Raw genomic sequence first — 22,931 nt, forward strand, 5'->3', positions numbered from 1 at the left:
CTTGCAAGTTGTGATACAGTGGGTGGTCCTGTTGGGTAGGAGAGTGGAATCATCATGGTAGTTACAGATTCAGACTAATATTCCAGCTTTTTCTGTCTGAGATCCTAAATGATGACCTATGACTTCAGTAAGACAGGTTCAGTAAGCCTGTAAAGTCATGCACTTGCTTTTTCTGCATGTTGAGTTGCATTGAAGAAAGAATTTGTTGCCAAGGTCTGGCTGAATTGCTGCCAAGAGAGTGTCTTTTCCATTTTTGGAGGAGGCCATCAGACATCTGCTTGTTGAGGGAAGCTGTAAACTGTCTTTCCATAAAATGTTCTCTTTTGCATATACATACAACTTTGGATATGATTTCATAGATCTTCTGAAGTTCATTCATGGATCCATGACCAAGATTTCCTGCTTTAGGGGGGTCACACAAAGTGAGAAGGGGCTACCATGGTACCAGGAACCACTCAGAGGAGCACAGGAAGCAATTTCAGGCTCAGAATTTACAGACTGCAGCTCCAAGACTGAAATGTAACACCACCAGGAGCCATGATGGCTTCATGAATTGAAATAGAACATCCCAGGGCTAGAAAGGGGATATCCTGGGAGTTCCTACTGTGAAAAAGTCAATGATGCAAGTACTAGGAGCAAGTGGGAGCCCACTAGCTCAGCAGCAGTGGCTGTGTTTCTCAGTTTTGTTTTGACAGTAGCTTGAGTCCACATAAAAACAAGATAAGAACAGAAAAAAAGGGACCCAGGACTTGTTTTATCACCTCCTTGCCCCTGGGTACTGGGGGTTGAACCCAGTCCCCTGGGCATGCTGGGCACATACTTTACTACTGAGCTGTATCTCCCGTTCTGTGACCCAGAACTTGGAATGCTGAATCTCTGTGTTAGTAGAGTGCCAGTCTGTGGCTAGCCTTTAGGTCTTTGATGTTGCTCTGAAGGCTGGCCATGCTTTTGTGTTTGTTTATTTGAACTGTTTCCCTCTGCTTTTATAGTATGTTTATTTTTGGAAAAACCCAGCCAGTTGTCGTTGAGCTAAAGAAAAAATGGTTTGCACATATCTAAGCTAAAGCTCCATGGGGTAAGGTGAGAGTGGAAATAGTAAGCATAAAGTAGAGGCGAGGGCTGCTGACATAGGCAGAATCCGCATGTGAATGAGAAAGTAGCTCTGAAAGAGTAATCCAGCTAGAGAAAAAACAGTACTCGCCATCCCTCCCCCTTATCTTGCTCTTAAGTACCCCATGTTCTACCCCCATGTCTCCCCTGGATTCTGCCATGAACTCTGTGCCCCCACACCCCCTACTGGAAAGCACATGTAAATAGATATTAAAGCGGCATGCTGGCACTTACATCATCATCTTCGGAATAGCTAGCCTCCTCTTCTTGGGACTTGTAGCACACTGTTATTGTTTGATTTCACAGCACCTACCCCACTCGGCAAAAAAGGGAAAATGTTCCATATGGCAGATATTTTTAAAATCAAAGTGAATTGAAAAATACTCTGTTTTTCGAGCTATACTTGGTGGCAAAGGTGCAGTGGGCCCAGCGCTCTCGTCTGCTGTGGATGGATAGGCATGCAAATTCATGTGGTCTGTCTGCGAAGCAGTTTGACAATAGGCCAAGTGGCTTTACGGACTCATACCCTTTGTCCGAGTGATTAAGGGATCCTTAAGAGTTCAGTTAGGGGAAATAGCAGATATTTAAAACAACCTACCATAGAATTATTTTTAGTATATTCTTGTTTCATTTTTTTAATATGAATATAGCCGTTTTAATATAAGCAAGTTACTTTTGGTTTACCCCCTTTAAAAAAATTATTTACTTTTATCCAGGCAGCGGTGGTGCATGCCTTTGATCCCAGCACTTGGGAGGCAGAGCCAGGTGGATCTCTGTGAGTTCGAGGCCAGCCTGGTCTACAGAGATCCAGGACAGGCACCAAAACTACACGGAAAAACCCTGTCTCCAAAAAAAAAAAAAAATTATTTTTGTGTGCATTGGTGTTTTGCCTGCATGTATGTCTTTGTGAAGTTATCAGATCTTAGAGTTCCAGACAGTTGTGAGCTACCATGTGGGTGCTGGGAATTGAACCTGGTTCCCCTGGAAGAGCAGTCAGTGTGCTTTTAACTGCTAAGCCGTCTTTCCAGCCCCAGTTTATCCCCTTTTTAAGAAAATTTATTTTAGCATATTTTTATTGTTTTTATTCCATTTATTTATTTATTTTGGGGTGGGGACTGCATGCATCATGGTGTGTGCGTGTGTGTAGGTCAGAAGACAACTTTTGAGAGTCAGTTCTGTCCTTCACTGGGAACCAAACTCAGGTCCTTAGGCTTCCGGCAGGTGCCTTAGCCTGCTGAGCAGTCTCAGTAGCCTGTCCACCTTTTTGGTTTTGAAACAATTTTTTAAAGATGTTTTTATTTTATTTGATGTGTGTGGATGTTTTACCTGTGTGTATGTAAGTGCACCACGTGCATGCAGTACCCATAGAGGCACATGAGGGGACATCAGGTCCCTGGTACAAGAGTTTCAAGCAGTTGTGAGCCGCCATTTTGGTGCTGGGAACCAAACCCGAGACCTCTGCAAAAAAAGCAAATGTTCTTAACTGAGGAGCCAACTTTCCAGGCCTTTGAAATATTATTTTAATTGGCATATATTAATTCTATATGTCACTAGGTTTCACAAGGACACTTTCATGTCAGTATATAATGTACTTGGAACGTGTTCTTCCCCTCTAGACATTGTTTTTTTTTTTTTTTGAGACAGGGTCTCATGTAGCCCAGGCTGGTCTCTAATGTGCTCTGTACCCAAGTCTTTCCTCAAATTCCTGATCCTGCTGCTTATACCTCCTAAGTGCTTTGATGGCAGACATGTGCTGCCATGCTGGTAGTTTTCACTATTAAAAAGGAAATTATTAAAATACTCTTGCATAATCATGCTTTGTAGTTCTCTTTGAATTTTGCTAGTAGAATTACTAGGTTACAGAGTGTATACATTTAAAATTATGGTAGCTGCGAATGTGTTGTTCACTGGTAAGATAAAAGATTGACCTTTTCTAGGTATGGTATTTATCTTCTTTTTAATATTCGTTAATTGTAATAGGTAGAAATAGTATTTGGGGGGCTTTGAGGCAGGTTTTCTCTGTGTAGCTTTAGCTTGTCCTGGATCTCACTCTGTAGCCCATGCTGGCCTTGAACTCACAGACATCCACCTGGCTCTGCCTCCAGAGTGCTGGGATTAAAGGTGTGCGCCACCACCGCCCGGCTATTTTTGTGTTTTAATAGTTTTCTTTGACATAGGGTCTCACTGTGTAGCCCTGGCTGGCCTGGAACTTGTTATATAGATCAGGTTGGCCTTGGACTCATGGAGATCTGCTTGCCTCTGCCTCCTGAATGCTGGGATTAACGGCGTGTGACCAACATGCTAGATTATATTTTAGTTTCATTTCTCTGATTATTAGTAAAGTTAGATGCTTTCATTTCAGATTCTTGCCATTTTTCTTTTTATGTTTTTCATTTGTAATTAACCTGCCCTCCCAACCCAATACCCTTGAAGAAACACCTTTTTTCATGTCCATCGCTTGTAAAAATTGTATTACATTTAGTAGACATGTGGAGAAAGCTGTGTGATGTTGAAATTCTAGTCTGGTAGGGCTGCCTGGAAATGAGGAGCCTTGATCTTTCATGGCCTCCATAACTTTTGGAGATGGTGAGACTTTGGACTCAAACAAAGGATAGCAGTGAATTAAAGCTGTTTTACTGACTTACAGAAGCCACCAATGGTGCGGTGCCACAGGGCCAGCGACCACCTCCTCGTATTAAGAATTTCCAGATAAACAACCAGATTGTGAAACTGAAATACTGTTATACATGCAAGATCTTCCGACCTCCCCGGGCCTCCCACTGTAGCATCTGTGACAACTGTGTGGGTGAGTAAACCAAGGGGGTGAGGGCTAAGCTCAGTTGAAGAAGGGCTCTCTCTCACAGTGAGTGGCCAATAGTTCTTGGGAAAATTCAATGGGAATGGGAAGGCAGATTCTGATGAGAAACAAGGTAGATATAGATAGGAAAGAAGCTCCTACACAACAGCAGCTCAGCCTACTTATGGAGATCTGGTCTGAAAAATCTCTTTGTTAAATGGGAAGCAATACCTGTTTGGGAAGTCTCAATTTTTCTCTCCTGGATCCATGTCAGGTGTGGCCCACTTTACAAAGGAGGAGAATACCATTGTCCACTGGAGGGCAGTATTGAGGAAGGCCTATGGCAAAAGTGGTCTTTGCATTCCCACTATGTACTAGTCCCCGGGCTGAGTGCTTGTCCTTTCTCTCATTAAGACTCATAGCAACCCTAGAAACCAGTATCATCCCCATTTTACAGATGAAGACAGTGAAGTGCCTTTGTGTAAGTTCGTGTAATTGGCATGAGATGATGCTTGATCGGGTCTGATGTCCAAGCCTGCATCTTTTTTTTCTATGTCTTTGCTCTTACTGTATGTGTGTAGGTGTGCAGAATACAAGGTCTATGTTGCCATCTGCATATATGAGTCTTAGACATACTTCTTACTTTGTGTTGAACTCTGGGGAAGATAATACACAGATAATAAAGGTGCTCATTGATAGGTATATAGGTCACATTGCTGTTATCACTGATGTAATTCTGATATTCTGTATGCTCTGTACCATGTCTGAGAACCTTGCTTTCTTCCTGCTAGCCAGTTCTTCAGGCAAAGTTTGGGGAGATATATATTCTTTTATATGGTCCAAATTGATATGTGGGTTAGAGTTTATAAATAAAGACTAATTTTAAATGGACTACAAACAATATTTAAAGTGTGATGTGAGGGTTTCGCGAAGAATTCCCTCTCTTTATTAATATTCTTAAATATACAGAACTCATATAGTCAGGTGTGATGCCTTTAAAGGTGCATGCCTTTAATCTCAGCGCTTAGGAGGCAGAGGTATGTGGGTATCTGTGAGTTCGAGGCAAGCCTGGTCTTCAAAGAGAATTCCAGGACAGCCAGGAATAAATAGAGAAGTCCTATTTCGGAAAAACTAAAGAAAAAATAAAAGAACTCATATAAGGGATTGGAAATGGCTCAATGGTTAATAGCCCTGGCTGCTCTTGCAGAGGACCTGGGTTCAATTCCCAGCACTCATATGATGGCATCTGTAACTTCAGTTCCAGGGGATCTGACACCCTCTTCTGGCTTCTGTGGGTACTAGGCATGCATGTGCTGCAGACATGCATGTAGGCAAACCCATACACATAAAAAAATAATAAAAGAATTGTACAAGTTGATTTTTTGAGACAGGGCCTCTCTCTGTAGCTCTGGTTGCCCTGAAACTTTCTACGTAAACCAGGCTGCCCTAGAACTCACAGAGATCTGCATGTCTCTTCCTCTCAGGTGCTAGGATTAAAGGCATATGCCACTACACCAGCTTACAAGTTGTTTTTTTGAAAAGCACTGATGCTTTCTGAGAAACATGAACAGTTCATAAAACAGGAAATTTAATTATCTAATTGATGTGAAAATATGTCCACGCCTACTAATAATCAGAGATAAATATTAAAACTGAATGCTTTTTAAAAAATGTATTTTAATTTTTCTTGACAATTCCATGATACATACAAAAAGTGTCTTGGCCTTCTCCAAAATCCCCAACACATGCCTGTCACAACTTCATTCCCTCTTCTTTTTATTCTTTATAATCCACTGAGTCCAATTAGTGCTGCATGCATGTGCATGGGTATGGGGTCATTTATTATCTGGCAACCACACCCCTAAAGAAAAAACAACTGTCCATCCCCAGCAGCCATCAATTGCTGACGGCTCCTCAGCTAAAGGTGGAGCCTCATGAGCCCCTCCTTCATTCATGCTGGAATTATTAACTGGCCTGGTCCTGTGTAGGTAACCATAGAAGCTGTTCGTTCATGAGAACAGTGGTCCTGTCATGTCCAGAAAACAACATTCCAAATCCTCCGGCTCTTGTGCTCTTTCCTGTCCTTCCATGATGTTCCCTGAGCCTTAGTGGAGTCAATATAGATGTCTCATTTATGACTGAGCTCAACAGTCACTTATTCTCAGCACTTTGATCAGGTCTGAGTGTCTGCATTGACTCCTTCCACTGCAGGGGTGGGTGGGGGCAGCTTCTATAACCAAGTTGAAAGCAGCACTAAAAATATGGTAAAACATAGATCTGTATAAATTTACATTTTCTCAATGTTTTTATATGGCAAGTTTGCTTAAAATGAGGCTCTATCTATAATTCTAGGCATGATGCTAACCGCTTGAGCATGACAGTTTTCTTTATACATTTCTTCTTTTCAAAAAAAATATATATTGTAATCCTTTAGCAAGGAGATGTACTATTCTTAGTCTTATTTTTGGTTAGTACATAGCTCACTCTTCTTCAAAAACTAACCCCCTTTAGAGGCGTTCGTGTGTGTGTGTTCATGTGTGTGTGGTTGTACATGCATATGTAAACCAGAGGACAACTTTGGGTGTCATCCCTCCCTGTTTTTAGAGACAGGGTCTCTCTCTGGGATCTATGACTTGCCAAATTAATTAGGTTATCCTAGCTGACGAGTGAGCCCCAGGGATACCCTTGTCTCTGCCTCTCTAGTGCTGGGATTATAAGATGTGCCACCATGTCTCATATTTTTTATGTGAGTCTGGGGGTTGTCTAACCCTCATACTTGCACAGAAAATGCTATGATAAAGCTATCCCTCCAAGCCTGTTTAATTTATTTTTATGTTATCTTTACTTGTATGGGTGTTTTGCCTGTGTGTATTTCTGTGCACCACTTGTGTACCTGGGATTCATAGGCCAGAAGAGGGCGTTGGATCCCCTAGAACTGGAGTTCCAGATGGTTGTGAGATGTTATTATAGGTGCTGGGAATTGAACTCAGGTTCTTTGGAAGAGCAGAAGGTGCTCTTAACCACTGAGTCATCTCTTCAGCCCTCAACCCCTTTGTTTAAAAGTAAGTTAAAATAATATGCATGTGTTAGAAAATATAGGTGGTATAAAAATATAAATAAAAGCCAATTTTAAATTCATACTCTATTTTTGCTGTCTTTGTTTTAATCCCTTTGATTGTAACATAAGACATTACATAATATAAGAGTTTTTTAATTTCTGAATTAGATTTTCGTGGTACTGGGGGTTGAACCAGGTCCTTACATATGTTAGGCAAGCACTTGACCACAGGTTACATCTCCCATCTTTTTTTTAATTATTGTACAAAATAATAGGTTTCATTATGATGTGTTCATTCACATATATCATTTAACCTTGCTCTTATTTGCCCCAATAATTCCTGTTCAACTCCTGTTTCCCCATTAGTTCCCTTCTTGCCTCTCTCTCTCTCTCTCTCTCTCTCTCTCTCTCTCTCTCTCTCACACACACACACACACACACACACACACACACACACACAAATCTTGATTCTGCATTTGAGAGAAAACTTGTAGCATTTACCTGACTCTGGCTTATTTTATTTAGCATAATCATCTCTAGTTCCATCCATCTTCCTAAAAACGACTTTATTTCATTCTTCTTTACAGCTGAATAGAATTTGATTGTTATATGTATAGCATATTTATTTATCAATTGATGAGCTTCTAGATTGGTTCCATTATCTTGGCTATTGTGAGTACTGCAGCAGTAAACACTGATGTGCAAGCATCTCTGTGGAGGACATATTAGATTCTTTGGGGTTTATACCCAGTGGTATAGCTGACTATTATGATAGTTTTATTTTTAGTTTTCTGAGTATTCTCTACACTGATTCTCTGGCTGCTCCACATATAAGAGGTTTATTTTATTTTATTTTATTTTATTTTATTTTATTTTATTTTATTTTATTTTTGAGTATGTATGTGTGTTGACATGTTCGTGTGTGTGTGTGTGTGTGTGTGTGTGTCTGTGTGTGTGTGTGTGTGTGTGTGTGTGTGTGTGTGTGTGTGTGCATGTGCTGTTGGAGGCTAAAGGTCAACATTGGATGTCTTCCTCAATTGCTTAGTTTAAATTTAATTTAATTTGTGTGTGTGTGTGTGTGTGTGTGTGTGTGTGTGTGTGTGTGTGTGATGTGTGCTTATGTGCCACAGAGCACAATTTAATGTGGTTCTTTCCTTCTACCTTTAAGTCAGTCCCATGGATTCAGCTGAGGTTGATTTGTTTACACAGCAAATACTTGTCCTTTGAACCATCTTGTTGACCCCTCCCCAACTTATTCTTTTGAGACAGGGTCTCTCATTGAACTTGGAGATCATAGAGTCTCCTTAACTCACTTGCCAAGGAGCCCCAGGGGTTCTCCTGTCTCTGCCTCTAGGATTACAAGCATGTGCCACCATGCCTAATGTTTTGTTTTAGATTTGTTTATTATATTTTATATGTATGAGGTTTTTGCTGCATGTATGTGCACCATGTGCATGCTTGGAGCTCATGGAAGTCAGAAGAAGGCATTGGATTTCCTTAGGACTAGAGCTAAATAAAGACGGTTGTGAGTCACCATATGGGTAATAATAGGAAATTGACCCAGGTCCTCTGCGAGAGCAAGTGCTATTAATCACTGAGCCTTCTCTCCTGCTCATGTCTAGTGTTTTATGTGAGTGCCAGGGACCCAAGATCAGGTCCACATGCTCGTGTGGCAAGCACTTTACAGACTAAGCCATCTCTCCAGCTTGATAAGAGTTTTTTTTTTTTAATATTTAAGTTTTAATGTACATTTGCCTGCCTGAATGCTTACCTATGCACCATGTGTGTGCCTGGTGCCTGCAGAGGTCAGAAGAGGATGTTAGATCTCCTGGAACTGAAGTAACTGATGGTTATGAGCCACCATGTGGTTGGTGGGAATTGAACCCTGGTCCTCCATAAGAGCAGCAAGTGCTCTTAATCACTGAGCCATCTCTGTAGCTCCTGATAAGAGCTTCTAATCTTGAGCTTGTCTTTTATCATTTTTATTTTGTTTTAGACGGTCTCACTGTGTATCCCTGTCTGGCCTGGAACTCACTGTGTAGACCAGGGTGTCCTAAACTCACAGAGATACACCTGTCTGCCTCCCAAGGGTGGGATTAAAGGTGATGCCGGGCTTTACTTTTGTTTCTTAAAATTATATCTTAAGCTCTTCTACATCTTTAAAATTATCTTAGTGGCATAATCTATCATAAGGTTTTATTCTAGTTTATTTAGCCAGTCTCCTCCAAATAGATGCTATTATTATTATTATAACACTGAAATAAAAATTATTGAGCTCAGTTAGCTTTGGTGGTTTACACTTGTAATCCTAGCACTTGAGATGTTAAGGCAGGAAGATTGTGTGTTCAAGGCCAGCTTGAACTACATAGCAAGACCCTGTTTCAGAAAATTATATTAAGCTTAATAATGTGGAGAAGATCGAACCTCCTTCCATTTCTAATAGGAATATAAAATTGTGTATCCAATGTGGAAGACATTTGGCTAGGTCCTCAAAAGTTTAACATGGCATTAGCGTATGATCTAGCAAGTGAACTTCTGACTATATACTTGGATGTTTTCTTGGGTTATGACAACAAAATCCTATAGACTTGATTGTTTAATCAACAGAATGTTCATATTTCATGGTTCTGGAGACTGGGAAATCCAAGATCGAGGTGACAAAAGGGTTAGTTTCTGGTAAGGCCTTTTTGTATGGCTTGCAGATGGCTTCTTCCTTGCTGTATTCTCACACCTTTCTAAAATATGTTCACACATTTTTAGTGTCTCATCCTCTTCATAGGATACAAGTCCTATTGAATTAAGGCCCCACCCTATGACTACATAGTGAGATAATGTCTACAAAATACAAACAAAGCTGGGTGGTGGTGGTGCATGCCTTTAGTCCCAACACTTGGGAGGCAGAGGCAGGCAAAGCTTTGAGTCTACAAAACAAGTTCCAGGATAGCCAGGGCTACACAGAGAAACCTTGTCTTGAAACAAACAAACAAACAAACAAAAACAAAAACAAAAGAGAACTTCTCCCTTAATAAATTTCTGGTAGCCTTTGGTACTTTCCTTGAGGAAGTATATATATATATCAATTTAGAAAGATTTCTCACAAAATCAGGCATATATGTTTTTTCTCTCTAGTTTTTCCTTTTATTATGGAGAGAGAGAATGTTTTGTGTGTGTTTGTTTGATGTGGGTGGGGCTTGTGGGCCATGCCATGTGTGCCATGCCATGTGTGTGTGTAGAGGTCAGAGGACAACATCATGGCTTGTGATTCACTCTTATCTTTATATGAGCTCTGGGCAGCTAACTTAGGTTGCTGGGCTTGCAGGGCGAGTGCCTTTTGCCACTGAGTCATCTCACTGGCTCTCTAGTATTTTTAATGTATGGAAAGTCATTTTTGAAAAGGCAGAGACTTTTTGGTTTTATGACACAGAGTTTCTCGTTTAGTCTTCAATGTCCTAGAGCTTGCTCTGTAGACCAGACTGGCCTTAAACTCACAGAGATCTTCCTGCCTCTGCTTCCCGAGTAAAATCTGTGTTTCTTTGTCCTCTATGTTTTGTTGCAGTACTTATGTGGTTGGAAAGTCCTATATCTGGTCTGTGTAGTTATTTTTTGATCCAAATTGGTTTTTACCTGTAACAATTAATCCATCTGGAATTTATTTTGGCAAATAGAAGGGAAAAAATGTAACCTCATTTTCTACCAATTAGCCTATTCTCTCACAGTTATTCATGAAATCATACTTCCTTTTATAATGATGTGTTTATTAGATGGTAAATTCCTATATATTCTGGAGTCTATTTCTATGTTCTTTTTGTTACATTGAACTGTGCCATACAGTTTTAAGAATAGTGTATTGTAGATTTATATTTTAATAAATACAGGTTAAAAACTCATACTATTCATTTTCAAATTTATTTTCTGAATTTACTAAATCCACCTGCTAAGATTTTTACTGAAAAAAGAAATGCCTCTGCCCTTAACTGACAGAATAACCTGACTGTTGAACTGTTGAAAGCCTTTGTTTCTTGATCTATAAAGTGAGAAAATATTTTTTAACTGATATCCAGTGTAGTTGTGAAGATCTCTTCAGTCAGGATTCTCTAAGGAGACATAACTGATAGAATGAATACACACACACACACACACACACACACACACACACACAGAGGCTAGGGTCTGATTAATCCAACAATGTCTGTCTCCTGATGAAAAGGCCAAGAATCCAATAAGTAGTTGTTAAGTCCATGACTCTAGAAGTCTCAGCAGTCCCAATCTGGTACCAGAGTCCCAGAGGATTCCTCGAGAACTTCTGGTCTTTAGTCTATTTTGGAATCTGAAGAAGTATGTACTGGTTACAGTGAAGGAATGCCTCAGCAACAGGATAGATGAACTTGCCAGCAAGAGTGAGGGCAAACAGGCAAAAAGCAAAAGCTTCCTTCTTCATGTCCTTTTTGGTAGGCTGCCATTAGAAGGTATAGCCCAGGTTTAGTGGGTCTTCCTGCCTCAAACAATATGATTAAGAGAATTCCTCACAGGCTCATCAAGCAGCTTGAGTTTTAGTTGATTTCCAATATTGTCAAGTTGACAACAAAGATGAGCCATCACAAGGTCGAATGAACTAGTGGCGAAAACGTTTTCATAAAGTAGAGAATGTCAACTGGAGTTATTTCTCCCCCACCCCCTTTTGAGACAGGTATGTATATAGCTCTTTTTTTGAGACAGGTATTATGTAACTCTGACTGTCCTAGAACACACTATGTAAACTGGGTTGGCCCCAAACTCCTAGAGATACACCTGCCTCTATGAGTGCTGGGATTAAAGGTGTGTACCACCATGCGCAGCTCCTTGAGTTCTTTGGGTTAGGTACTATGTGGTTGGTAGGGTTGCTTCTGTTTAGAGTTTGGCATTGAACTCTCTTTCTTCCACAGAGCGCTTCGACCATCACTGCCCCTGGGTGGGCAATTGTGTTGGAAAGAGGAACTACCGCTACTTCTACCTCTTCATTCTTTCTCTCTCCCTCCTTACAATTTATGTCTTTGCCTTTAACATCGTCTACGTGGCCCTCAGTGAGTATACAGGGCAGCACCTGTCACTGGAATGAGAGTGGGGTGGGGGAAAGGCTTGAGGACAGCTTAGGGGAAGTTGGATTTCTGGTGGCACTTTTGCCACTAGGAAGACACCCCAGGAGCAAGTCGAAGTGAGTACTGTTATCTGTTGTTGAGCTGTAGCAAAGCTCATATTGGTAGGTATTTACTGAGTATTCTAGCCTTCTCTCTGGCCATCTGCTGGTCAGAATGGGGCCATAATTCCTGAGCCACATCCAGAGTACTGAGAGGTTCTGAAGTGATACAAAAGGTTGGGTATGTATTTGCCTCTACATAGCCTCTCATTCCGTCTTGCAGGATATATAGCTCTGTGGTGGGTGGTGGAAGAGCTTTTACCTGTTAGTGGATCATGGTATACTCCAGAGATGCAAAATACACATCCACATGTTTGCATGTGCACACACACAAAGTAGCTCAGGACAGGAAGAGTATGGAGCTAAGCAAGTGGTCTTGACCAGGGAGGAGCGCCAAGCTGGCCAGCACACAAGGGAGGGCATCGGTGAGAAGGTTTCTCTAGAATACTTCTGCTTTCTTTCATCTGTGAGTGACCCGCTACAGGTCCATATTTGGGAACTGGGAAAAGGAAAGGGAACCTAGTGCTTGGTTTCTCCCAGCTCTGCTCCAGTGCTTAGCGCTGCACTGGAGTGTGTTGGGAATGTGAACTCAGTCACAAGCTTGCAGGTGAAGGGGAAACTCTGCCTTGCCCCAGGGGGACCTTCTCTTGTGCCAGAGGACAGGACAGGACAGGGAGATGAGGAAGTGAGGAGATACTAAAGGGGCTTTTTATAGTTTTGACTAAAGTCACTAATTTTTCTTTCTGTTCCTCTTCCCAATTCCACAGAATCCTTGAAAATTGGCTTCCTGGAGACATTGAAAGAAACTCCTGGAACATATCCTCCCCTGGCAGTTTATCCCTGCGAAGCTGCCTTAAACCGCTTGCCAGCCTGTTTTCTTCCCGCACTTCTCCTGCTAGCTAGTTTTTCAGACACCAGTGACTGCCAAAGCCTAAAATTAACAAGTGTAGTCCTCCTGTTAGCAACTAGAATGGAAAATGGTCAGGACTTTAAGGGACGTTTGCCCCTCACCTCTTGCTTGGCTCAGCCTTAATGCCTCTAGTTGGCTACCGTCTATCTCAATACACTTTTGTGCTATTTGCTGGGAGCCCTGCCCTCCTGTTTCAGTGAAGGCTTATTTTTTGCAGTGGCTACATCTCTGAAAAGAAGATTTAGAAGAGATTTGGATAAACCACATCTTGTTTCCATCCCACTGGTTTTTCATTTATAAAGTGTATTTTTGTGGGATTTTCATTAGCAGTGGTGGCTAACATTGTTTAGCTTTGGCACCTTCCTAAATGTCCTCTTCTAAGAGCCAATGACAAACAGTCAAATGCTACACACTAGAGGTGCTAGAGATTTATTCATAGTGAATAAACAGAAAATGCATTAACTTTCATAAAGGACCTATCCAATGAAGTTTAGAATTCATCTATGGTTATATACACATAATTTGGCTTTTCATGATTCTTGTTCCAAGAGGTAAAAATGATATAATTGATATCACAAATATGGGCGGAAGCATCAAGTGCCCTACTGAGTTCTTCACATTCCTTAACCTAACCTCACTGTTCTGGAAGTCCTCATTTGCTTCTTCACACTCTGGTCTGTTGTGGGACTGACTGGATTTCACACTTTCCTGGTGGCTCTCAACCAGACAACCAATGAAGACGTGAGTCAACTTTCTCATCGTGCTATAGATCACTCTTCTCTCCATGCCCATTCTCTAGTTCCCTGCTAGGAAACCATGTCTCCAGGACCCAGAAGGTTGAGACAAGTGGAAAAGAAACCTAGCTTGGGAGGTTGTTAAATAAAGGTGTAGAAGAGCAGGCTGACAGCTTTGTTTGGAGCCGAATGCCTGTAGAACATTAGGAAGAGGTTGAAAAGTTGGATAGGCATGGCATCTTTTAACTGTTTTTAGGTCCTTAAAGGCTAGTTGAAGTTCTAGTGCGATGGAGCACTTTTATAATCTCAACGCTTGCTAGAGAGACTCAGACAGAAAGATCTCAAGTTGAAGGTTACTCTGGGCTACATAGTGACAAAGAGACCAGCTTGAGCTACATAGCTAGATCTTGTCTTAAAAACAAGCAAATAATAAAAAAGGCTATTGATGCTTCTAAATTTGGAATAGAGAAGGGCAATTGCACCAAATAAATATTTACTTTTAATGAATTACCAATTCACATTCATTATGGATAATGAGAGAGAAATATATAGTTGAACAAATAAAGAAATCCCTGTAACTTTACTTTCTAGATATCACTTTTGTTAATGGTATGATTTATAGTCTTCTAAGCTTGTCTAGATTTGATCTTATTTGTTTGCATATACACTGTATTTTTAATTTGATTTTTATATAAAATTTTTCATAACAATATATTTTGATCATATTCTTTCTCCTCCCTTAACTCCTTCCAGATCTCCCCTACCTCCCTACCCACCTGGCTTCATGTTCTTTTTCTCTTTTAAAAAGAAAGAAAAATATCAAAGCAAAATTCTAAACAAACTAAAAAAAAAAAAAAGTAAGACAGAAAATACCCAAGCAAAGTGAAACAAAAAGAGCACTAAACAAAAAGTCTGTTTTGTGTTGGCCAGCTACTCCTGGGCATGGAGCCTGCCTTGGAGTATGGTTGTTATATCCAGTGACACTCACTGGGGAAAGCTGACTTCCTTTCCCAGCAGCTATCAATTGCAAATAACTTCTTGGTTAGTGGTAGGACTTTGTGTCCATTTCCTCTTCTTTGTGCTGGGATTTGGTCTGGTTTGAACCAGTGCAGGTCTTGTATGTGCTATCACAGTCTCTGTGAGTTTGAAGATACACTGTATTTTAAAATAAAAATAGTACATGTTCATTTGTCTTTTTCTTCCTCTTATGAACAGTCTTCATGTCCAACTATTTCTTTTTAAAACAAAATTTAATTAGCATGTATGTACATGAATGACTTCACTTGTGTGATTTCAGAGGAAAACTTGGTTCTCTCCTTCTATCATGTGAGTCCTGCTGACTCAGACCATCAAGCTTGGTGGCAAGTGCCTTCAGCCACTGAGTAATCTCCCTGGCCCCTATTTTTGTCATTAATTTTGGAAAAAAAATATATACAGCATAAAGCATACATACCGTTTTAACAATTTAAATTTTTTTTTTTTTGGTTTTTCGAGACAGGGTTTCTCTGTGTAGCTTTGCACCTTTCCTGGAGCTCACTTGGTAGCCCAGGCTGGCCTCGAACTCACACAGATCCGCCTGGCTCTGCCTCCCGAGTGCTGGGATTAAAGGCGTGCGCCACCACCGCCCGGCTGAATTTAAAATTTTTTATTAATTTATTTTTGTGGGATTTTGAGATTACTATGTAGACTAGGTTGGCCTAGCACCCAGACTCTTCCATCCTTGGCCTCCCAAGTTCTGAGATTACAGAGTATGTGAAATTATGCCCAACATCTTTTCTTTTATTAAGAAATTTTTTATTCATTTTACATACCAAACACAGATCTCCCTCTTCCTTGCTTCGGCAGCACATATACTATGCCCAACATCTTAAACTTTTCTAAATGTACAGTTCAGTGACATTTAGTGTATTCATGTTTTTGTGCAATTATTGCCATTATCCACCTCTTGAACAGTTTTCATCATCCCATGCTGCATGTATTTCTCCAACATAGCTTTTTAATGTAAGCCCTGGCCTTTATCTTGCAGATCAAAGGATCATGGACAGGGAAGAATCGTGTGCAGAATCCCTACAGTCATGGCAACATTGTGAAGAACTGCTGTGAAGTGCTTTGTGGCCCCTTGCCCCCCAGGTACTCAAGTAACAAAAATGCCCTGGGCTCCTAAGATGAACTACTCACACTCATCCTCTTGCCTGCTCTGCTGCATTCTTCTGAATGGAGCTTCTTGATATCAAATAGGTCTTCCTGGGAATTGTTACATGGCCCCATATCTCCGTGGGCCATAAACCATGGCTGATTATTTCATTTGTTTGTTCCCTGGTTAATGTGACATCCTCTAGTTTGTGGAAGAGTAAATGGAAGATAGATGTGTGCTAGGGTCAGGACAGATTGCCAAAGGTATGTTTGTGCTTTCTAATGTACATAACAAGGTTCAGTGGGGACTGAGCTGGTAGAACAGTGATTGCCAAGTCCTTGATTCATTCTCCTGTCTCTGTCAGTGTGCTGGATCGAAGGGGTATTTTGCCACTGGAAGAAAATGGAAGTCGACCTCCAAGTACTCAAGAGACCAGCAGTAGCCTCTTGCCACAGAGTCCAGTGAGTATTGCAGACTTGTGCTGTGTTGGTGATAGGAACCATGTAGGCTGCCTCTACAACTTCAAAATATAACTGTGTGCTTTTGTATCCTTAATCTCCCCAGATTCCCTGTCTCTGCTTTGCCCTGATGGTGCCTCCAGATCTTTGTGCCCTTGACCTAGATTAAGATTAATTGAGCCGGGCAGCGGTGGCACACGCCTTTAATCCCAGCACTGGGGAGGCAGAGCCAGGCAGATCTCTGTGAGTTCGAGGCCAGCCTGGTCTACAGAACGAGAGCCAGAACAGGCACCAAAACTACACGGAGAAACCCTGTCTCAAAACAAACAAACAAAGATTTATTAATTCTTTTGATACATACTGTGCCAACCACTTTCTTTTTTTTTCCCCTGAGACAGGGTTTCTCTGTGTAGTTTTGGTGCACAGGCTGGCTTCAAACTCACAGAGATCTGCCTGCTTCTGCCTCTTGAGTGCTGGGATTAAAGGCGTGTACTACCATTCCTGGCTGGCCAACCACTTTCATAGTTTGAGGGTTACACCAGTGAGCAAGTTGAATGATGTCATACCTTGAAATAATTTATTGTCTGGTGGAGATGTGGGGGTATGAAAACAGAGCATTAGCCGGGCGGTGGTGGTGCATACCTTTAATTCCAGCACTCGGGAGGCAGAGGCAGGCAGATCTCTGAGTTCGAGGCCAGCCTGGTCTACAGAGCGAGTTCCAGGACAGGCTCCAAAGCTACACAAATAAACCCTGTCTTTGAAAACCAAAAAATAAATAAATAAATAAATAAATAATAAATAAAAATAAAAAATAAAGAAAACAGAGCATTGCTCAGTGAGTGAAGAGTAGCTTGATTAAGGAAATATACAATGTTATAGAGGCAAAGATGTGGCCAGAGGACCATGTTAGAGTTAGTGATATACATTGGTATATTATACAGTTATTGTGAGCCTTCTCCCAGGTATGTTGGTCAAGATCTATCTTGTAAAACATGTTCTTAAAAGTTATTTTAAGAGCTTTATTGAGATACGATGCACATATCTATTTAAAATGTACAATTCCTTAGTATAGTATGCTAACATGTATGATTGTCACAAATTAGAAAAGCATTTCCTTCTCCTCTGCCTTAAGAAACCTTGTATACCTTAGCAGTGAGATCTGGGGATGGAAGCCAGGGCCTCATACATGCTAGGCAAGCACTCTACCAATGAGCTCCCCAGGCCTTGGCATAATATTTTTAATGCTCATCTGTATTCCATGTGGCTGTACTTCATTCCTTTATATGGCTGACTCATATCACATCACATGGTTATACCATACTGTATCTATCTATTCACTGGTTCCACATTTTTTCTATTTTTAGAATGTTATTTAGCATTACTGTGGTGTGTGTATATGTGGTACATGTGTGTGAGTGTGGGCATGTGTGTGCCACGGTATGTGTGTGTGTAGGTCAGGTGACAACTTTTAGAGTCAGTTCTCTCTTCTCACTGTGGGTCCCAGGGATCAAACTTAAGTCATCAGGCTTACCTGGCAAGTGCTCTTACCTGCTAAGTCATCTCACTAGCCCTGGTTCCACCTTTTGGTTATTCTAAGCAATGCTACTATGAACATCTCTGTGCAAGTTTTTGCATGGACATATGCTTTAATTTTTCTTGGCTGTATTCCTAGGAGTGAAATTGCTGAGAGAAGTGGTAACTCAATTATATAAATAAAACATTTACATCTTTTGGGATGCTGCTGAGATGCTTTCTAAAGTGGTTGCACCATTTTTCATTTCCACTAGCATTATCTGATAGGTTATCTGATCGTTTCTATTTTAACCTCTGTAGATGTGAAGTGTTATCTCATTGTGGCTTTCATTTGCATTTCCCTGATGACTAATGACGCATACATCTTTCCATATAGGTATTAGTCATTTGTATATCTTCACAAGGGAATGTTTATTCAAATCTTTTGTTTGTGCATGCTCTCTCTCTCTCCCCACTCCCTTCTTCGCTTCCTCCCTCCATCCCTCCTTCCCACTCCCCACTTCATGTGCGTAGGTGGACAGAGGGTCTGAGGATAACTTACTGTTCCTTAAGTGCTTTCCAGCTTTCTTTTTTGATGGCTTGTTCATATGTTTGGCTTGTGGTTTTGTTTGTTTGTTTTTAGAGTTTTAGATAGCCCGCATCCAACTCCAGTGATCCTCCTGTCTCTGCCTCCCCAGTGCTGGGATCAGAGGTGCTTGTCACCATTCTTGGCTTCCCCCCCCCCCCCCCCCCCCCGCCCCGAGTTCTAAGGATCAAACTCGGGTCTTCATATTTACACAGAAGGCTTTTTACCACTGAGCTATCTCTGTACTTCTAAATCGTTATATATATATCAGTTTCTCTTTCTTTTCTTTTATTGCTCGTGTTTTTGGTGCCATATCTGAGAAACTGTTATCTAGTCCATGGTTGTGAAGATTTATTCCTCTGCTTCTTCTGAGAGTTTTATAGTTTGAACTTTTTTTGTGTTTTTTTTTTCAAGACAGGGTTTCTCTGTGTGGTTTTGGTGCCTGTCCTGGAACTCACTCTGTAGACCAGGCTGGCCTCGAACTCACAGAGATCTGCCTGGCTTTGCCTCTCGAGTGCTGGGATTAAAGGTGTGTGCCACCACTGCCCAACCCTATAGTTTGAACTTTTACATTTATATTTTTGATCCATTGTAGGGTAATTTTTATACATGGGAAGAGGTAGGGAGTACACATTTTATTTATTTATTTATTTATTTATTTATTTTTGTCTGTGGATATCCAGTTATCTTTCTACCATTTGTTGAAAGATTGTTTCATTTCCCCCATTATTTTGACGCTCTTGCTGAAAATCAGTTGACTGAGATGTGTGATGTGAGTTCATTTCTGGATTCTATTGATCAATATGTCTGTTCCTAGGCCTATAGTACACTATCTCTGGTGCTTTAGCACTGAAAAGTTTTTAAAACAAGCAATACTATTCCTTCAACTTTATTCTTTTTCATGTTTGTTTTGGCTATTCTTGGTTCCTTGAAACCTGGATGGGCCTTAGGATTCTCTTAAAGCTTATTAGTTTCTATGAAGAAAACAACTGGAATTTCGATAGAGATTACATTGACTCTGTAGATCAGTTTGAGGAATATTACCACCGTAACACAAGTTTTCTGAGCCATTAACATGGCTATCTTTTGCTGGAGATGGAGCTCAGTGGTAGGGTATTTGCAACACATGCATACCCAGATGCACATATACACACAGAGGGGAGAGATTGAGACACACACAGAGAGAGAGAGAGAGAGAGAGAGAGAGAGAGAGAGAGAGAGGGAGGGAGGGAGGGAGGGAGGGAGGGAGGGAGGGAGGGAGGGAGGGAGAGAGAGAGAGAGAGAGAGAGAGAGAGAGAGAGAGAGAGAGAGAGAGAGAGAGAGAGAGAGAACAGTTCTGTCTCCTCGACTGTTATCCCCGCTGCCATGTCATGATATAGTGGGACAGTAGCTTTCTGCCAGGGAGGAAGGGAACCCTTACCAAAAAGCATGGGCTGTCTTTTTGTTCATTTTGGTTTTCTTTGATGCTATAGTTTAAAATGAATCTCTTGTTACATAAATATTTTGTTCTTTTTGACATTAATGTAAATGAAGTTGATTTCCTAATTTCATTTTTGCATTGCTCAGTAGGGTGTAGAGAAACATACTTTGTATATCAGTCTAATATTCTGAAATCTAAGCAAACATGTTTTCATTCTAATAGATTTTTAGATTTAAACTCTGTTTCAGAATAGAAACTTATTTTATGTACATACTTAAAATTATTATTCTCTTCTCCCCTAAATCTTTCATTTGCTTTTTAAAGGACAGCAAGCAAGTTTACATGTTATTGTCATCATCTTGAATATCATTTTTCTGATGAGTCTGGTCCCAAATAATAACAATGTATAGGTTAGTGGTTCTCAGTTGAATATAGGAGAGGATTATTTTAGACTCACGTAGGAGATGTTTGAAATCATATGGATCATTTGAAACCACTTTCATAGGTTTCAGCTTACTATTACAACGCATTTTCTGTTAGGAGAAACAGGATTCAAAACTGGTGGGTCAGACCCTGTTAGACAAGCACAGTATAATATTATATTGTGGTGGGTGTGCTTGCACATAATTATTTATGGTATATATTATTATCAGCATTTATAATAGTGGAAACATCTGTCTGTAACAGTTAAGGATAGACCTGTAATAAGCTGCAGGTGCATTCTGCTGAGGAGATCGATGGTCTTGGGCTGCGTTTGGTGACCATGGATGCATATCTTTAGTGTCACTGTTGTCACAGGTTGTCACAGGAAGAATTCAATGCCTTTGAATTATCTGCATTTAGATTTTTGAGAGAGCTTTGTGTTGAATCTGGTATCTTTTACTTCTCAGGCCTCAACAGAACATATGAACTCTACTGAGATGCCGGAAGACAGCAGCACCCCGGAAGAGATGCCACCTCCAGAGCCCCCAGAGCCACCACAGGAGGCAACTGAAGCTGAGAAGTAGCCTGTCTATGGAAGAGACTTTTATTTGTGTTTCATTAGGGCTATGGGAGATTTCAGGGGAAAGATCAACCTGAGACAGAGAACAAATAAGCTGTCCTTATTACTATTTTCCTTTGGTCTTTAGTCACCGAATTGCACACTGGCGTTTTCTTGCTGGAAACTTTTTTTAAAATTTATGGACTTATGACAGTGGCAGAAGATGCCAGTTACCTCTGGCAACTGGACAAATGGGTCTCTTGGGACATGGCACTTGTTTTCCATTGTCTCAGCCACAAGGTGTCCTTGGACTCCCCTTCTCTTCCCTCCAGATCCTAGCTCTCCTGCTGGGGGTCACTAGTTTCATTCTTGGGTAAAGATTCTCAAGACTGACTCAAGTCCTTTCCAGCTGCTGCATGTCCTGAGTCCAGAGGCAATCACAGAGACCTCTGGCCAGGGAATCCTAACTAGGCTCTTGACTCCTTCAGAACTAATGAGGATTGGAGAGTGAGGTTGGAGGATTTTCCTGGCTACAAAGGGCCAGCATTGCCAGCCAATCCTTTTAGGAATAGGGCAGGTACCTTCCACTTGTATTTATTTGTGTAGCTTCTCCTCCCACCCCTCCCCCATCCATTCTCTAACATCCGAGATCGCTCTCCCCATTAGGTGATATATGTAAGTAGTCATAGTAGAGATAACAATTGACATTTCTCATAGACTCCGGAAACTTCAATGCCTGTGCTATTCCCAATAAGCATTGATGAGATGCCAACAGCATAGCTCCTCACACTCTCTGTCTCATCTCCCCTCTTTTCTCATGAGCCCATTTTAATTTTCTTCCTTTGACTCCTGCTTCCATTGGGAGTGGGAACAGCAGTAATAAAAGTCTGCACTTTGGTAGTTCCTTTTCCTCAGAGGAAGCCTGAGTGCTCACTTAAAACACTACCCCTCAGACTTCTTGTGTAAGGCCTGCAGAGGCCCTGAATGCACAAATGGGGAAGCCAAGGCACAGAGAGGCTCTCCTCTCCTCTCCCCTCCTCTCCTCTCCTCTCCTCTCCTCTCCTCTCCTCTCCTCTCCTCTCCTCTCCTCTCCTCTCCATCTTCATCCCCTCAAAAAAAAAACAAAAAAGAGAAAAAAAAAGCAAACAAAAAGGCTAAACAGTACTTCCATTAAGCCTTGGCTGAGTGAGGGAAAGCCCAGCACTGCTGCCCTCCCGGGTATTCCACTCCAAGGCCTCAGCCCACCTCTGGCAATGGTAACCACACCAGGGCTTCGTCCGAGCCCTGCTCTTCCAGCACTTCCACCGGCAGAGTCCCGGAGCCACTTCATCCTGGGGGTGGACTGTGACCCCCCAGGCAGCTCTGCTCAGGACCTGCACTATTTCAGGGAAGAAGATCTATGTATTATATGTGGCTATATTTCCTAGAGCACCTGTGTTTTTCTCTTTCTAAGCCAGGGTCTTGTCTGGACGACTTATGGGGACAGGGAGGGGTGTGAACCACAACTTTTAATCTATTTGAAGGCGATTAAACTGTGTCTAATGCAAGCTGCCTGCCTCCTCCTTCCCCTTCCATTTCAAGAACCACCATGGGGTTGTGAATGTGTTTGTGTGTTGGGTCAGGGGGTGGGTGGGGGGGTAGAAGGGGTTGCTTGTTACTACCCATACTTCCATTTTCCAGGGTACCCTTGGGTTGAAGAGATAGATACCTCTCAAATTCAACCTCTCCGTTGATCCATTTAATTCTGGGCTGAAGTTGATCTTATTCTGGACTCTGAAGACAGGACTTCCAAGCAATATACAGTGTGAACACGACTGGGAGAGTAGAGGGATTACACTTACTAAGAGAACATGTTCTTCATGGGGCTATTGTTTTAAGTAGATGGACACTGTTATCTGCAAGTGAGTCTTGGTTTTTGCCGCAGGCTGACCAGGGCCTCCCCTTGGAAATATTCCTTTAGTGATCTTTCACAAGTGATGGCATGCGTTTCTTTTCAAATGGTCTATAATCAAGACTCCTATCTCACTCTTTCCAGGTAATTGTAATTAGTGAAATGT

General features: G+C 41.3%; 1 protein-coding gene across 3 annotated transcripts in view; it reads left to right on the forward strand.

The window, feature by feature from the left end:
• Nucleotides 1-22,421, forward strand: part of Zdhhc9 (zDHHC palmitoyltransferase 9) — a 36,561-nt gene extending 14,140 nt beyond the window's left edge. For 2 of the 3 annotated variants that reach the window (XM_015988555.3, XM_006994978.4), the window contains 7 exons: nucleotides 3,758-3,916; nucleotides 11,888-12,025; nucleotides 12,906-12,954; nucleotides 13,687-13,789; nucleotides 15,809-15,912; nucleotides 16,281-16,377; nucleotides 20,783-22,421. In XM_015988555.3, coding sequence (XP_015844041.1) covers nucleotides 3,758-3,916; nucleotides 11,888-12,025; nucleotides 12,906-12,954; nucleotides 13,687-13,789; nucleotides 15,809-15,912; nucleotides 16,281-16,377; nucleotides 20,783-20,899 — 767 coding nt within the window. In that variant the 3' untranslated portion in view covers nucleotides 20,900-22,421. The remainder of the gene's footprint in view (nucleotides 1-3,757; nucleotides 3,917-11,887; nucleotides 12,026-12,905; nucleotides 12,955-13,686; nucleotides 13,790-15,808; nucleotides 15,913-16,280; nucleotides 16,378-20,782) is intronic. The other variant, XM_076562395.1, reaches the window with a different exon arrangement.
• Nucleotides 22,422-22,931: the final 510 nt, after the last annotated feature.

This window comes from Peromyscus maniculatus, chromosome X (genome assembly GCF_049852395.1).
Source record: "Peromyscus maniculatus bairdii isolate BWxNUB_F1_BW_parent chromosome X, HU_Pman_BW_mat_3.1, whole genome shotgun sequence".
Lineage (NCBI taxonomy): Eukaryota > Metazoa > Chordata > Mammalia > Rodentia > Cricetidae > Peromyscus > Peromyscus maniculatus.